The sequence below is a fragment of the Capronia epimyces genome (genome assembly GCF_000585565.1).
Source record: "Capronia epimyces CBS 606.96 chromosome Unknown aczIQ-supercont1.4, whole genome shotgun sequence".
In the NCBI taxonomy this organism is placed as follows: Eukaryota; Fungi; Ascomycota; class Eurotiomycetes; order Chaetothyriales; family Herpotrichiellaceae; genus Capronia; species Capronia epimyces.
In genome coordinates, this window is record NW_006912907.1 from 1,238,380 (window position 1) to 1,251,795 (window position 13,416).

The 13,416-nt window shown below is 53.6% G+C and overlaps 4 protein-coding genes across 4 annotated transcripts; 1 reads left to right on the forward strand and 3 right to left on the reverse strand.

Annotated features, from left to right (window-relative positions):
• Positions 1-14: 14 nt before the first annotated feature.
• Positions 15-1,676, reverse strand: A1O3_05072 (uncharacterized protein; the record flags this gene model as incomplete). Its single annotated transcript, XM_007735200.1, has 2 exons — positions 15-1,152; positions 1,210-1,676. 2 exons carry the CDS (start codon positions 1,674-1,676, stop codon positions 15-17), a joined length of 1,605 nt encoding a protein of 534 aa, XP_007733390.1.
• Positions 1,677-4,977: 3,301 nt separating this feature from the next.
• On the reverse strand, positions 4,978-6,830 carry A1O3_05073 (alcohol dehydrogenase; the record flags this gene model as incomplete). Its single annotated transcript, XM_007735201.1, has 6 exons — positions 4,978-5,181; positions 5,326-5,891; positions 6,093-6,293; positions 6,363-6,402; positions 6,533-6,558; positions 6,680-6,830. 6 exons carry the CDS (start codon positions 6,828-6,830, stop codon positions 4,978-4,980), a joined length of 1,188 nt encoding a protein of 395 aa, XP_007733391.1.
• A 1,448-nt stretch (positions 6,831-8,278) lies between these two features.
• A1O3_05074 (importin subunit alpha-1) lies at positions 8,279-10,041 on the reverse strand (the record flags this gene model as incomplete). The annotated part of the gene is made up of 3 exons (XM_007735202.1): positions 8,279-9,193; positions 9,246-9,755; positions 9,808-10,041. 3 exons carry the CDS (start codon positions 10,039-10,041, stop codon positions 8,279-8,281), a joined length of 1,659 nt encoding a protein of 552 aa, XP_007733392.1.
• Positions 10,042-10,578: 537 nt separating this feature from the next.
• Positions 10,579-12,513, forward strand: A1O3_05075 (uncharacterized protein; the record flags this gene model as incomplete). The annotated part of the gene is made up of 1 exon (XM_007735203.1): positions 10,579-12,513. The coding sequence occupies one exon, from the start codon at positions 10,579-10,581 to the stop codon at positions 12,511-12,513; it is 1,935 nt and encodes a 644-aa protein (XP_007733393.1).
• Between the last annotated feature and the right edge of the window lie 903 nt (positions 12,514-13,416).

The window sequence follows — 13,416 nt, forward strand, 5'->3', positions numbered from 1 at the left end:
GAGAAGCAGCATACTCAAGTAGTCCCAGGCAACCAAGCCCGCCACGGACGGCGGAACCAAGACTGCCTCGAGCCCCATCCCCAGGTGCCTCGGGTAACAGAGTCTAAATCATCCACGTTCAAAAAATCAACTCCTTCTTGAACTAGAGTCCGCCACAGGTGGTTTCTCATTCCTTTGGGCCAGCTGGGAACTCCCCAGTATCGTACTTTGAGGCCACGCGAGTGCGCCCCTGCAATTTGTTTGCGGAGTTTCTCGATCTGTTCGCTGGACAACCGTCCATGCCATGGCGGACCAATGGCACTTTTGAAGGAGACGGATGCATAATACGAGTTAGCCCGGGAATATATTGAGGGATTCAACGGGGCTGCCCCGGAGAGACCTTGGCCTTGGTCCTTGTCCTCGCTTGTTCGCTTGCTCCGCATAAGGCGCACGCCCTCGACCGGGGTGCCTTGTGGGGTTGGGTGTTCACCTGGCGGGGTCATATCAGACAGCTTTTCCATAAGAGCCAAAGGAGCATCGAAAAACATGTCCCGATAATGAGGATTTGCAACCACGGCGTGAAAGGGGGCATTCCCGGTGACCACGACGGTGACAGGCCCATCAATGACATCGCTGCCATTAAAATAGGTGAGATAACCCTTTTCGCGGAGAGGGTCAATTTGCTCAGAGACATATGGCCAGATGGCGTGACCTTCGTTCTTGAAATCGATCAGTAAGATGAGGGTTTGGGCCGGGTTGGTGTCGAAGACGCCATGTCGAGGGATGTCAAAAGAAGGTTGGAATGAAGTGAGGGGATTCTGTTGGTCCAGGATCTTCATCAATGGGTCGATGTAGAGACTACGGAGAGTCCGTTCCGGAGTAAGAGCAGAGGTGGAGTGTCCAACATATAAGTCTTCATCATACAGCCACACATCAGCCTCGACCCCGGTGCAACCTGCGTGCAATGCGGAAAACAGAGGCTCCTTGCGCCAATAGTCATTGTGAGAATGGCAAGCGACGGGCTGCACATCAGCGGAGAAATCGGTGGGCCAGTGACCTAGGTGTTCCGAAAACCCTGCAGAGAGTTTCCAGGAAACGACGCGTTCGTCCACTTCGTCAGGGAAGAAGGAAACAAGGAGGCCGCATGCTAATGCGATGAATTCAAGGAGTCCCCTACAACATGCGTTAGAAGAAGAAGAAGGATGGTAAGGACACAAGACGTTTGCTCACAGAAGCATCAGCGAATAGGCCAAAAGGCGTAGGACTTTTCTCAGCACAGTGATTCGATGCGGTGCGCATGAACGTCTCTCCAGGATATGCTCTTTGTGCACCACAGCACAGCCCCGCCAATCCAAGAATTTCAATGATGGGGTGATATCTGCCCAGTGCCATGTAGGAGGAAAAGCGGCTGAGGCGTGGTCAAAGGAAGCGTCGGGGACGGTGACGGCGACGGGTGTGCAGGTGACGATGATGGGTGATTTGGCAATCTTGATATCGGGGTTGTCGGAAGATGGGTCAGTGTACGGATTGGCTCCATCTTCTAGGTCCGGGCTCTTGAAATACAGGTGCTCCCGCGTCAGAAAAGGAACATCTTCTGACTGGCGAGACAATGCGTAGCTATGAGAGGTGATCTCGTCGTCGCCGTCATTGTTGCTGTTGCGGAAGGATCGAATGACAGAAGACAGGAAATGAGGCATGGCTGGTAAGGTCGAGCCTAGCCTAGAGCGCAGCCCGGCGAGGCTTGACTGAGGCTTGACTCTGGACGCAGTGCGCGAGTGTGGATGGGGGGCTTTGGGACCCGGTCAGACTCTAGTTCTAGCCCAAGATCGGTCCACCAACCCAGGCGCAGCGCAGGCACTGGATTAGCGCGGGGAAACCTCGTGCAACAGCTGGACTGATCTTTGGTGGTTCTTCGTCTTTTGTCTGTGCTATTGCGTGACCAGTGACTGATTGCTGAGCTCAGCATCCATGGGTGGTTAGGCGACTGTAGAGATCGATCGCCTGGTTTCGCGACAGAGAAAGGAGGAGCGACGCCCAACGGGGCTGGCGGTGTTGCAACCCTGATTGTTAAGGTAGACAGTCTAGGTCGGCATAACGGACGTGCAAAAGCTGCAACAATGATGTGGATGGAATCGATGAGCGACTGACAAGTGGAAGAGAAGAGTGACAGAGGTGGAAGTCGAAAAGAGAGACAACGACGGTAGAGTTGGATGCTTGAATCAAGGAGGGCGTCCTCCCAGGGTCTATGTGAGGGTCATCGTTCCTGGCAGGGTGTCGTCGAAGTGAAGCGTCACTTAGAACTCAGATACTACTGACGGCTACAGTGGTCGAGGGTCGAGGGTCGAGGGTCGAGGGTCGATGGCAGGGTATTTGAGCACTTTGCAAGGCCTAGAGCCACGGAAGAATGGCAATGGTGTCGCCATCGCGAACCGGTGGTGAATTAGTCCCTGGTGGCATCTAGTCTACACATACTAACCATAGTACGGGAGGAGTAGATTCCAAGAGCCGTTCTAGCAAGTTGGTGCCCGGAGCGCACAGGCCCTGACAGCGATGGCGCCTCCCAACTCCCCAATAACGTTGGTGGAGGTACAGTACAGTACAGGATCTTATCTCGCTTCGTGTGCGACTTCTGTAGTATCAGCAGGTGTCAGTGTATCCGTATAGTACCTAGTAGTAATACATATACACTACTATTATTACCTAAGACACCTGGGTACTAGGCACCGACTAGGTACCTAGTAGGTACCTGACTTAGAACTGTGCGTGGAACCGCCCCGACCCCTCCACCTTCGTCTATCCCACCACCAGTCTGCCTTTCGGATCCATCAGTCCTCCTCCCAACCGACCATTCTTGCACATGGCTGGCGCTGCACCTGTTAATTGGATCAATCCACATTTCCGGAATCTTAGCTTTGGCTTGTGCCCCTCGCCATTGACACCATCGCGCGAGATGTTGGCCACATGAGCTTGAGCTTCACCGCAGATTCGCATTCGCCCAGGAGGAAAGGCGAAAAGCGAGATCGGCCACCCATCCACCAACCCTTCCACCAATCCTTCCGCCTCGTGTCCCAGCTCAGCGAGATCCTTCGGTCGCTCGAGGCGGTGGCTCCAACCTCGTTTCCCCAGCCACATCCCAGTGCACGCATCAACATCCGTCCCTTCGGTCGTCTGACCTAAGTACAAAACAGCATCATAAACACGACGGGCCCGAAACTATAAGATGACACCGTTGAACGTTGTTCTGCGAACCACAAGGTCATTCGTTTAGCGGTGCCGCGGCTTCAAACATCCCAGAAGCTCGGCTGAATGAATGGTGGATAGACACGCCTGAGCCTATGCTCTCCGCCCTGTTTGTGCCGCCGATTCTACCCGCGCTGTCTAGGGGCAATACTCTGTAAGTGTATACTAAGTGGTCTACTTAGCCTTAGCTCAACTACCTCACACCTACAACTACTGTTCCAGACTTCCACACGACCACCACCCCGGTGGGTGATCTTGTGTCTCTTCGAGGGCCTCAGGTTGCAGCTCGATGGTATCATCGGCATTGTTTTCTAGCTTTTCTAGCCTGCTGATGCGGTGCAGTCTGCGAAAGAAAGGAGAGGTTGCGAGCCCATGCATTGTTTCGAGGTGACTGGTGCAAATAACGATATTTCATTCCAACACCCGCAATATTTCTTGGCCGGAGGATAAATCATCACCTTCTTCTGGATATTAGATCGACCCGAGTAATCGTTCTGACGACAATGATGGAGGTAATGTTGCACTGATCCCAGCAAGACCCCTTCCAAAACAAACCCCAAAAAAGGGTCAAGATCAGTACCGTCAAAGGCACCATCAGGAACACAAATGGTGCAAGAAACGCCGCAAAATTCGAAGAGCTAGTGAGGCCAGTTCTGCCGCCGATACACCGTCACAAGATAACAGCCTGGTCCTGCCGCAGTCTTTCACAGCCTTGTGTGTGCACCAGCATATTTGCAGCCCAGGTCAGTCCATTCAGGTTTCTACTGAATCACCTGAGCCGATAATGTCTCTCCATCTTGCATACATCGCTGTGTTTGTTGTTCCTGTATGGTCGGCCACGCCGTCACGGGCGCCTTCTCTGAATCCGAAGACTCACGCTAAGATGATGACACGAACAGAAGATATATCCGAGCAAGACATGGCGACGATACAAGATCTTAATCACATATCAGAAGAAGACCGAAAGAGTTTATCTGTGGTCTCATACTATGATTAAGGTGTGATGGCGTGTGTGGAACGGCACGAACGAGCTCAATGGTGCCGTTGAGTGACCTGCCGAAGATGATGACAGTAGTGCTGTGAATGGCCCGACACTCTTCCCGAATGCCTTCAAACTCGACGAAGATTGAGGGACCTAGGTAGGGAAAGTCGAGGGACATGGCGTGATCGCGGCGAAGATGTAGTATTAATAGGAGCTCAGAACCGGCAGTTCTGTAGGACCAGGCTGCTGTTCAAGCCGGTGATGTATCCTCAACTTCAACAGCTCGGCATCATTTCCATTGCTTGACTCAAACCCCTGCCTAGGATGAAGCCACAAGTTGACTCAGGGGCAGGCCAGGCTGGGTAGAACCTGCCAAGCCACAACTGGCCAATCACAGCGTGCCAAATTCAGCCTCGAGGCCCCTTTTCCTACTATTAGGTACGACCAAAAGCCAGTCAGGCAGGACAACCGGCGTGACTCTCGCCCGTCGAGCGCCATATTCGGTGAACATCCGGGGTAAAGCGCCTGCTATGTCTTGCAGCCGTCACGGTGCAGAGATAACTCACACACGATCCAGCCGACAACGAGATCTCCAGAGACGCAAGGTCGATATGGTACTTTAATACGCAGCATCTAAGCCAATGGAACAACCTGAACCCAAAGCATTCATCTGCTTCTGCCATGCTCCAGCAAGTACTGTATCCATATCATGAGAAATACACATACACCTCCCACACTGCACTGCCAAAGTGCACTTGATCTGGCAACAGAGCTACCTACAAAGGGCCGTTGGGATGGATCAAGACCTTGGTGTACCCATCAATCCTTTTGTCGAACTTGTCATACGCCGTCTCGGCATCTTCGATGTCAATCTCATGGCTGATCACGAAGGACGGCCTGGCCTTGCCGGCGATGATCAAGTCTCTCAAATACCGGTTGTACTGCTTGACGTTGCACTGCCCGGTGGCCAGCGAGAGACCCTGAAAGAAAAGCAACAACACACCAGGCGTCAGTCTTACTTTCGAGGCATCATCATCATCAACGTCATCACCATCGTCACCGCCATCTTGAGAAGGGCGGACGGGGGCGATAAAGATAGAGAGAGCTGGAGTCAGTCAACGTACCTTTTCGAACAACTTCCCAAAGCTCAGACTGATCATTCCTTTCGCACTCGACTCGTCCGGGGCCTTAGGATCGGACGGAATATACAGGCCGGGAATTCCCATCCCTCCGACCGGTCTTGTGGCCCGGATCATGTCTTCCAGCACGATGTTGGGCTGTTCCTTCTTCCCGCCGGTGTCGACGGCTTGATAGCCGACGGCGTCTACGGTGCGGTCGACCATATCCCCGTTCGCTTTGAGGATCTGATCGACCGCATCGCCCTTGGAGAAGTCGATCGGTGTGCAGCCGATCTTCTCCGCTGCCGCCAGTCGTTCCGGGACCCGGTCCACCACGTACACCCGACTCGCGCCTCTCAGGACGGCTGAGTACGCGGCCATCAAGCCGACCGGGCCGGCGCCCCAGACGGCAACGCTCTCGCCCGGCTTGAACCCGCTGAGTGTTAGACCGTGCCAGCCTGTGGGGAAAATGTCGGCGAGTAATATGAAGTCGCTCTCGTGCTCTTTGCCGGGAGGTAGTTTCAGTGCGTTGAAATCCGCATATGGGACCCGGACGTATTGCGCTTGCCCTCCTGTGTATTACAGTACATGAAATCAGCCATCAGCAATCAATGGTCCCGGTCCGGAACCCTGAGAGGGGTATGCCTGCTCGAGAGGAAGCCTTCACTGCTCCGGGGGGAGGGGCGGGGCGGGGCGAGGCGGAGAGGAGAAAAGGGAGAGGGGGGGTGTGGGTGCGGCGGACGCGCCGCGGTGTTGGTGTGGGTGCAGCTCACCTCGATATGGCCCCATGGCAACATAACCATACGCGCCACCCGCAAAGCCCGGGTTGACGCCGGTGCAGAAGGCGGTTTTTCCTTCTTCGCAATTGCGGCAACGGCCATCGGCCACATTGAACGGCATGACTACCCGATCCCCCTTCTTGAGCAAGGTGACACCAGCCCCGATTTCTTCGACGACACCCATGTTCTCATGGCCTTTCATACCGCGGCGTCTGTCAGCCTAGAACTTCAACCATCTAGGAGTCGCTGGACATGAACACATACCAAAGGTAATGCCAGGCTCGGCACCGGTCCGCCCTTCATACTGTCCTGCGCATCAGCACCACCTTCTTCGGAGTTGGAGCAAGAGGAAGAGGGGGCCACTGTTATCTATGCCGGGGCAGCTCCTAGGGCTTTGAAGGAGCGGAGATACAGTGTTCGCAATGCTCACTCACCATGTGCAGGTCCGAACCACAGATGGCTAGATCGTTGTATTCCGCAACAGTCAGCCAACCGACCCTCTTGCCTCTTCAACAGCGTTCGTCTCGCCTTCCTTGAAACCTGGCTCTGCCCACTGCTCAGATATCGGACTTTGTACTCACCAGCTGTTGTCACTTTGACCACCACATCATCGGGATGTTCGATCGCTGGTTTGGGCACCTGCTCGACCTTGACCTTGAACGGGCCTTGGTAGTTGACCGCCTTCATTTTGGCCGAACCCGACTGATCGACGCGGACTTCAGTGGCCGACATTGGAGGTTATCAATAGGGTAGGTTGGTCTCGGACAGACAGCAGTGGATGCCTGCCTCTCTGGCAGCTTTGGATCGGACACGAATGATACGAAGGCTCAAGAGTTGGATTGTATGTCGGGACGGTCAGAGTGGCATGTATAGTAGAAGACGAGGAAGACACAAAGACCTATCAAAGGTGGAAAGGTTCGTTCTTCTCTCTCAAATTGGCCTGGGGGAGCCTTGAGTATACAGACAGAATGATGGCAATGAGGCTGCGGAATGTTCCTAGGAATAGTTTGACAAGCCCGAGATTCTAACCTGCCTCCTCCCCCGTCCTTTATATCCCCTCGAAACCCTGACGCAACTCCGTCGTATGTATCGGCAATTGCAGATACAAGCATCCCCGCCCTGCCGACGGCATCCGTCCGACATGGAGAATGGAGAATGGAGAGGGGTTCAGTCCTGCCGATGATGATCCAGATGCTGTCATGTTGCCTCATCGTACGTGCCCAAGATTGCGGGGTCTATGACGGGTACAACCAGAACCAGAGCCGGGTGCATGGGATCTGGGCTGTGGGATGCGGTACATCAAACCCCACGGAAATACGAGGGGCTGCATACCTGGTAGAGACGACACACACGACGGGTCACAGGTCCTAAGGCTTACGGCCTGCCCTTCCTCAGCGGCCACTCACGCCTCCCGGTCCGGCATAGAACTATCCTGCTTGTCATCAACCGCAGTTCACTACGGAGTGTTCCCGACGCCTCAGGCCTCCTGGGTCCGGGTTGACGCAAACGCCCTCGACGTCTCGATACTCGGCGGGTCTTTCTGCACAGCTGTAATATTGAAGCGTCTTACTAGGTCCGAGAGAACCGGTGCGAGGTACACGAAGCACAGGAAGCAAGAAGCAACGGAACAGACCTCCCGGGTGAATTGATCGTATTGGACTAGAAAGCAGTCGACATACATTGGCATGGGCTTCAGCTCAAATAAAGGACGCCGGACGAGACTATCCTGCCTGATTCGTCATTATCTCGTGTCCTGAGTCTTCTTTCTCCTCCTTTCTGCGGGTTCGTCCCCACATCCATGCCGAGATTCAATAAGCCTTCAAATTCTCTGCCTAAAGAACGCCTCTATCACATGCTGGGTCGGGTGATGTGCTATGTCGATTTGTAAGGGGTATACATGATGGTGCATCTGGTTTGGGTCGTGGATGATATCGCAATCGTACTTCCAAGAGGACGGGCGGGTGGATATGGTGCTCGGCGGAACTAACGAAGCGGGTTGCGGGACTGGGTGACTGGGTGGTGGTGCTGTGCGGGTGTTGTGGTACATGTTCAGCAAGCTGACGGCTCACAACTGGCGGGATACTTGGCCTTTTCAGATGGCTCTCGGTTGCCTGGCTTATCTGGAGCGCCGACGCGCACTGCCGTGGCGGGATCTGGCGACTTGCCGGTTCCTAGGACAGTTACATATCCATAGTGTCGTTGCCGTTGGCGAAGTTGAACTGGCCTTGGGGTTGATTCGACCCGAGTGTAAAACCGCTGGCGTTAGCTTGTGGTGCCAGCTCTTCGATATCAGCGCCAGCATCTTCTTCGTCCGAAAAGTATCGCTCGATGATGTTGTATGCCTTCATGTAGATCTCCTCGTTGGCGTTGTTCTGGCAATCATGGATCTTCTCCATACCACCGGCCTCTTCAATGAACAAAGCGTATCGATTGACCTGTGCCTCAGGGGCACGCGCATCGGCAGCCTCCTTGTCCATTTCTCCAACCTTGAGGATATTCTCCAAGCCATCCAAGGCGACTTGTATGATCTTGTTGTCGGGGCACGCAAGCAAGTCGCAAAGGGGCTTGATGCATCCTTGTGTCACGAGATATCTGATTTGCTCAGGCTTCTGGAGGCCTCCGGAAGTAGCATTGGATATAGCCCAGCAAGCTTCTTTCCGAGTCTTGAAGTCACCGTTGGACAGAAGATGGATCAGAGGAGGAATAATGCCGGCATCAACGACAGCCTGGATTTGAGTGCTGTTGCCAGCGGTAATGTTGGAGATGGTCCAGCATGCTTCCTTGCGAATGCCATCCTTCTGGGAGCTGAGTAGAGACAGGAGAGCCTGTAGTGCACCACAGTTGATGATCACTTGTGTCTGGACGTCATCGCCAGTAACAATGTTTCCAACGGAACGTAATGCGGGAGTCTGGACCGACGTGGAAGCGTGCATGAGAAGTTCAACGAGACGTCGAGGAATTCCTGCTTCAATAACTGCCTGGATCTTGTCGTTGGAACCGTCAGATAAGTAGGAGATGGCCCAGCACGCGTCGATGAGGACCTCGTCGTCGAGCATATAAACGAGTTTTGCTAAGACGGGAAGGGCGGGGGAAATCTAGACTCGTGTCAGCTAAAGATCGTGCTACCCTAGGAGCGACTGTGCCTACCGTATTCCAGTCTGGCTGTGGAGTCTTGCCACGGCAGAAGTTGCTCAATGTCCAAGTGGCGTTTCGAAGCATACTCAATTTGCGCCCATCAGCGATCAGGGCAAGGAGCGGTTTCAAGGCACCCTGGCTGAGAACATAGTCACGACAAGCAGGACTGTCACCAGCAATGTTGCCCAAGGCCCAGACGGCTTGTTCACGAACATCCGGCTCATGGCTGCTTAGAAGTTCGACAAAAATGGGCACTGCGCCCGCCTCAATAACCACCTGTGTTTGTGCTGCCGAGCCGGATGCAATGTTTGTCAAAGCCCATGCTGCCTCAAATTGGACGAGGGTATGGGGAGAGCGGAGGAATTCGACGAAGCGACTAACGACGCCGGTTTCGATGACTTTTTCGATGGGTGGGTTGCGTTCTTTGGACAAGAGTTTGCGGAATTTGGTGGTGGCTTGGATCTGAGCATCGATCTGGTCCGAAAAGACGCCTTTAACCATTTCTGGCAGTTCTGTGCTGAGCTAGAGACATGGTGAGCGGTGAATGCTTAAGGAGACGGAATCTGAGACTCACCTCACTCTCGATGTTGCCGGCCTCATCGTCGCTATCTGCCTCAGTAAGGCCACCGATCCCGATTTCGCCATTTCCACGTTGGACACCTCTTCGTTTGGCTAAATTCTCCTCTCTCTTCTGTCGACGGATTTCGACCTGCTGCTCCTCGCGTCGGCGACGCAACTCATCAGGCTTGAAACTGCCTTTAGCCTTGAACTGGGTGCGACGGTGCTCTGGGATGTATCTGTCCGCCATGATCAAAGATATTTCAGCAAGTAACACAATCTAGGTTGTTGCTGTTGAAAGGGCGGATCGTCAACCTGCAACTTGTCCTGAGCGATGCTTTACAGGACAAGGCTTGGGAACTGTCAACAAGGAACGTTTGGACGACAGTGATAACAAAGCGCCAGAGTGGATAAGATGGGCAAATTGATCAAAGGTGCAAGTTGCCTTCAAGTTCAAGATGCAGTGCAAACCGTCGTCGCGGGTTCGGGTTTTGGGCACATGCCACATTGCTTGGCACAAGGTCACGTGCCTGCGCGCCTTTCTTGCACCTCAGGCTACAGTCGCGTGCGTTTGAGCATCAACGCGTCTACAAGAGGGCTTGCAACCTCACCGTTCAACTGCGCTGCTGCTGCTGCTGCTGTTGCGGTTGCGCATGTCGACCAATCCAATTGTTCGCTTCTCCCCCCTCCTGCAATGCGGTTGCCAGCCTGAAGCTGCCACGGCCCCTGGCGCTGTTCCTGTTCCGTTGCTGCCCGCTGCACCTCGTCCCAACCCGAGGACTCCAAAATGGATCCCGGGCCCATTCCAGCAAATTGTATCAGCCTAAAGGATGCCTTCGCGCGCAGTACAAACGAGCATTACCACATCATGGGGGTATGCGTGGATTTCCTCGAGCCCGTCCTCTCCAGGGGTTCGGATTTCACGATGAAACTCACCTTGCATGACAGAACCTGGGAATACGGCTGTGGTATGACCTTCCGCTTCTTCTGTAAGCAACTAAAGCACCTACCTACGGTCCAGAACCAAGGAGATGTGGTGATCTTACGCAACTTCAAAACCATCAATACTCGCGGTGAGATCTTCGGCATCTCCAACATCCAGTCGGAGTGGGTTATCTTGCCAGCCACAGCGTTGGCAGAGTCGGACTCTGTGCAGGACGTGCAACGCCAGGCTAGATGGTCTGGCCAGGATGATCCCATCAATCGCCACCAAAAGGTATTCAACGAGCACGAGCTTCGATATGCGAGATGGCTAGCAGACCAGGAAGATGCTGCTCAATGGCGTCCACTGCTCGGCTCTACAAAGCTGCAGCGCGATCATATCATCTCAAGCAATGGCGGTAAAACCTCGCCTTACGACGGGAAATTCCGCCTGATCAAAGACCTTGAGGTGCCCCAAACCAACAAGTATTTATTTGTGGAACTACTTGGGGAAGTGCGAAGGATTTATGGGACCGACTTTAGGACTGAATTATATGTGTCTGACTACACCATAAATGACAGGCTGTATGAGTATCGCTATGGAGACAATGAGGGCGGCCGAGAAGGCGATCCTTTCGGCTATATAGAAGACTCCTCCAGCAAGTGGCCTGGTCCATGGGGCAAGATGACCATGAATATCACCCTGTTTGATTCTCATTCGGTATACGCACAAAGCGCAGTCAAGGAGGGCACTTTTGTGTACTTGCGGAACGTGCAGATCAAGATGGACAGGAACGGTTCACAATTGGAAGGCTGCTGTCGGGGAGACCGATCCAATCCTACCAAGGTTAATGTCGACGTGCGGAAGCCGCATGAAGGAGTCAGCGACGAGCGTATGAAAGCCCTCCTATTGCGCAAACGAGAGTATGAAACAAAGGCCAAAGCGGAAAATCTCCGGTTTGTACGCAATGCGCAGGTGGCGAAAAAAAGGCAGAATGAGGGAGCAGATGAGCCCAAGAGTAAAAAGACCAAGACAAGAAACCGCAAAAAGAAGGAAAGCAGAGCAAAGGATGAAGCTGAACAGCGATCGGACGAAGCGGCCGCCGCCAGTGAGAAGACTTTGACCAAACCAAATGGGACCGTTCGCTGTGAAAATGTCAGTGTGCCTTGCAAGACGATTATGGATATCGTCGACCCAGATATACTGGTACGTACAACAGCCAAGGGTACCACTTTCAGACTGCCGTTCCAAAACAGCAAGTACAAGGCAAATGTTAGGGTTGTGGACTTTTTCCCGGACGACATTGCGGATTTTGCTGCACCTCGACAGAAATCAGAGTACGACTGCCTGTCTGATTGCGACAATCCTGAGGATTCGGACATCGACCTCACCCAGAACCATGAAAATGAGGTGAAATGGGAATGGCGGTTCTTCCTCCTCGTTGAGGATGCTGCGCAGCAGATGGTTGGAGGTGGACGGCGTGCGCGTATAGAACTTCTGGTCGCCGACCGTGACGGGGACTATCTCCTCAATATGGAGGCCTGCAATCTGAGGGATAAGAGCAATGCACGTGAGCTTGCGAAAGTGAAGGAGAGGCTATTTCATCTGTGGGGGGATCTCCAAGAGAGGAAAGAAGAAAGTGCCACTGTCGAAGAGTCGAGCATGAAGCCCAGCGCCAGACCTTTCCAGTGCCTGATCAAGGAGTATGGTGTGCCGATACGGAGTTCGAGTGGACAGCCCAAGGACAGTTTCCAGTACGAGAGAGTATTCGGCTTGTTCGGAACGACAATCTCCTGTTAGCAGCTGCTCAGTTCAACAAAATGCGACAAACACCGCAAGGCCCCCTGGCGTTCGATAAGAGAACTCATCTCTACACCTACAGGTCGTGCTTGCCACGGGCGAAGCCATGTTCGACGATTGACACACCGTGATACTAGTGAAGTCCGGCCGCAGGCCGAGAAAACTGCAATCTTTGAGCGAGGCTCAGGACAACCTCGACTGCCGCCGAGCTCCCGAAACAGTCTGTCAGGGCAACAAGTACTGAATCAAGACTCTAGAGGGACGTTGCTGAGGTCGACTGATAGTGATCGTGATGGTGATGGTGAGCAGGTATGGGGCGGATAATGTTCCAAACGGCGACATGGTCTCTCCACATAAGAAGCTGTGTGCCAACTTTCCAGACTGCATGTATGATGGATTCACTTTACAGGACAGATGTGTGGTTCTCTTGGGTGGCAGATCCACCCTCTTCTATTCAGCAAAAGGAATGCAGATTCAGCGGAATGTCGATCTCCCTTCACCTCACAAAGTGGCACGAAACTTTCCCCAACAAATGCAGCACGGTTAATTACGCACGAGGGGATCTGCATCACCGCCAACCAAACTATGTTGCGGCATCCTGGTATGATGTGGCTGATCCTGGACATCAGGGGACACGGAGGTCGGGTTCGAGGCCGATGTCGGGCCCAAGCCGCGTGCGATACGAGCTGTGTTGCCCTCGCCTCACTGGAGATGTGACGTGGGATTGCTCTGTGGAAAGATTGCTCGCTTCTTCACATGGAAGCTGTGAGCAAGGCAATCAATCAATCGTACAGGCTCATGATGACACTTTAGCTTCGAAGCTGTCGTCCATGTCTAGAGGTTGTTCTATTCTGCCAGAATTAATGGTCGTGGCCAAACCGCAGGGGCATGTAACAACAGTAT